Source organism: Elephantulus edwardii, unplaced genomic scaffold (genome assembly GCF_000299155.1).
Source record: "Elephantulus edwardii isolate Elephantulus edwardi_28Jun2011 unplaced genomic scaffold, EleEdw1.0 scaffold00095, whole genome shotgun sequence".
In the NCBI taxonomy this organism is placed as follows: Eukaryota; Metazoa; Chordata; class Mammalia; order Macroscelidea; family Macroscelididae; genus Elephantulus; species Elephantulus edwardii.
Genome location: NW_006399845.1, coordinates 2,627,579 through 2,630,322, shown reverse-complemented (window position 1 = coordinate 2,630,322; position 2,744 = coordinate 2,627,579). Strand labels below are relative to the sequence as shown.

At 38.0% G+C, this 2,744-nt stretch overlaps 1 protein-coding gene across 1 annotated transcript; it reads left to right on the top strand.

The window, feature by feature from the left end:
* Positions 1-1,782: 1,782 nt before the first annotated feature.
* LOC102872044 (cytochrome c oxidase subunit 6C-like) lies at positions 1,783-2,010 on the top strand. Its single transcript, XM_006891109.1, has one exon. The coding sequence runs from the start codon at positions 1,783-1,785 to the stop codon at positions 2,008-2,010; it is 228 nt and encodes a 75-aa protein (XP_006891171.1).
* Positions 2,011-2,744: the final 734 nt, after the last annotated feature.

Genomic DNA, 2,744 nt, shown 5'->3' with positions numbered 1-2,744 from the left:
CTAGAGCCCATTGTGGCAGTCATCATGTCAATCCACCTGGGAGAGGGTCTTCTCCTTTTCCGACTCTCCACTTTTTTTAAGCATCATGCCCTCTCCAAGCAATAGTCCTTCCTAGAAACATGCCCAAGTATGTGAGGTAAAGCCTCATCATCATTGCATCCAAGGAACACTCTGACTGTATCCTTTCTAAGGAATTGTTTATTTGTCTTTGGCAATTCACTGGATGTTCAGTGTTCTTCTCCAACACCACAGTTCAAAGGCATCAATTCTTCTTTTGTCATCCTTATTTATTGTGCAACTCTCAGATGTAGAGCAAGTGACTGGAAAGACCGTGGCCTGAATCAGACACGCCTTAATCCTCAAAATTATATCATTTCTCCTCAATAATTTGGAAAGTTCCCAAAGTCCTGCAGACTTCCCCAGTGCAATTAATCTCCTGATTTCCCTACTGCTGGTACCAAGGGTGTTAATTGTGGATCCAATTAGATGAAGTTGTTAACAGTTTAAATTTTTTCTCCATTTATGTTGATGTTGTCTATTGGTCTAATAATGGTTTAAAATAAGGAAAAGTCTGTCTCAGATTTGTACGCTCTCATCATGCATATACAATCTTTACCATACCTATTCAAACTATGTTGTTGTTCTTGTTAAATGTCATCAAGTCGGGCATGACTCATATCAACCCTATGAACAAAAGACCTGAACCCTATTCTGTAACTACCATCATTTCTCTATGTTCACAGAGTTTCTAGAGGTATGTGGTTTAGGAAGTGGATGTCACTCCTGCTAAGAAATCAGATGATATGTAGAAGAATGTGGCATCGGGTTCGGAAAAAGACTCTTAACAACCAACTTCAGATGATACACTTTGCTTCCACAGACTAAAGAAGATTTGAAGCACTTACTGAAAAATACTAAAGAATACAACTTTCAATAAGGATTGCATCTCAGCATCAAGAATACAAAAATCTTCATCCCTGGTACAGTAAGCAAATTCAGGATAGACTGAGGAAAGATAGATGTTACTAAGGAATTAATTTTACTTAGATCTACAATCAACATACATGGTAATAGCAATTAAGAAATCAAAAGACATGTTGCACTTAAAAAAGCTGTTTTCATGACCTCTCTGACGTGTTAAAGGGCAAGAATATCAGTTTAAAAGCCAAGATGTGCCTAATGTAGCCCCAGAACTTTGCCTTCTTAGTATGGCACTGAAAGTTGAGCAATGATCAAGGAAAACTGAAGAAGAATCAATGCCTTTGAATTGTGGTGTTGGCAAGGATTATTGAAAACACCATGGACTGAAAAAACAAAACAGAACAAAATGCCTCAGAGGAAGTGCAATCAAGTGCTTCTTACAGGTGAATGTGATATTTCATCACATATGCATTAAACATATTGTCAGGAAGGCTCAATCCTTGGAAACAGACATCACAATGGGAGAAGTCAGCAAAACAGAGGAACATACATGATCCTCAAAGAGACAGGTAAACAATGACTGAAACAGTGGGCTGAGCACGGTGAAAATGGTGAGGATGTGGCAGTAAAAGGTGACGTTCTGATCTGTTGTCACTAGGGTTCCTATAAATTATAGTTCACTCAGTTGATGATACCTAACAACAATCACAGAAACAACATTTTGGGATTCATCAATTTGCAGGCAGGCTTTGAAGTCATCCGAATGAATGAAAGGAGCAGTAATTTTAGAAAAGTGTCAGCACTGCCCATTTCTCTGTCAGTCAGGAAGGACGTTGGTGTTGAGGGAGAAGAACGACCGACATGTCTTCCCGTGCTTTGGCAAAACCTCAGATGCGAGGCCTGCTGGCCAAGCGTCTGCGCATACATCTCACGATAGCTATCACTCTGTCCCTGGGCGTTGCAGCTTGCTATAAGTTTGCTGTGGCTGACCGAAGAAAGAAGGCATATGTGGATTTCTATAGAAATTTTGATGCCATGAAGGATTTTGAGGAGATGAGGAAAGCTGGTATCTTTCAGAGTGTAAAATAACTTTGGAATGTACAGAATTTCTCTGGATTGAGTTCCATGACCTGTGTTCCTGAACTGTGCAGCATGACTGTGTCACTTAAGGAATAGTTTCCCTTCGTAAATAAACCATTAACAAATAAAAAACATAAAAGACATAGGCAGTGACATCCTAAGAGTAAATCACAATAGAGTCTATGAAATAAGTAGACTATAATTGATTCGTCCCATAAATAACCCCACAGTTATATGTAACTAACCTTATTTCCATCTGCCATAAGAGAGTTTTATTCTAAATAATTTTCAAATTCTCTTTCTTCTCCAATACTTTCTCATTCACTATTTTATTGTGGTCTGGTGGCCTAGTGGTGAGGAGATGCAAAACAATCTGGAGGCAAGCTGTTCAAATCCACCAGCTCCACAGGAGGATGGGGAATCTCCCCCAGGCAATTAATAGCCTCTGAAAACCTGCTGGAGAGTCAGCCAGGAGTTGGTTCTGACTCGATTCTACTCAACAACAACAACATGAGTAGAGTAAGTTTGGAAGTTTGCAAGAGTACACTCTATTTTTGTGTTAATCCCTACAAAACACTAAACCAATTTCCTATGTGCAAAAGAAGAAAAATAGACATGTTTTCAGTTTGTTTTGAGTCTGGATAGAAATTACATAGAATATTATTATATATATTAAATATAAATATAATAATATTAAATAGAATATTATTAAATTAAATATTATTAAATACAAATATGCTATT

Bases quoted from the DNA above. Each gene is read 5' to 3' on its own strand.
- LOC102872044 (XM_006891109.1), top strand. From the start codon at position 1,783: ATGTCTTCCCGTGCTTTGGCAAAACCTCAGATGCGAGGCCTGCTGGCC.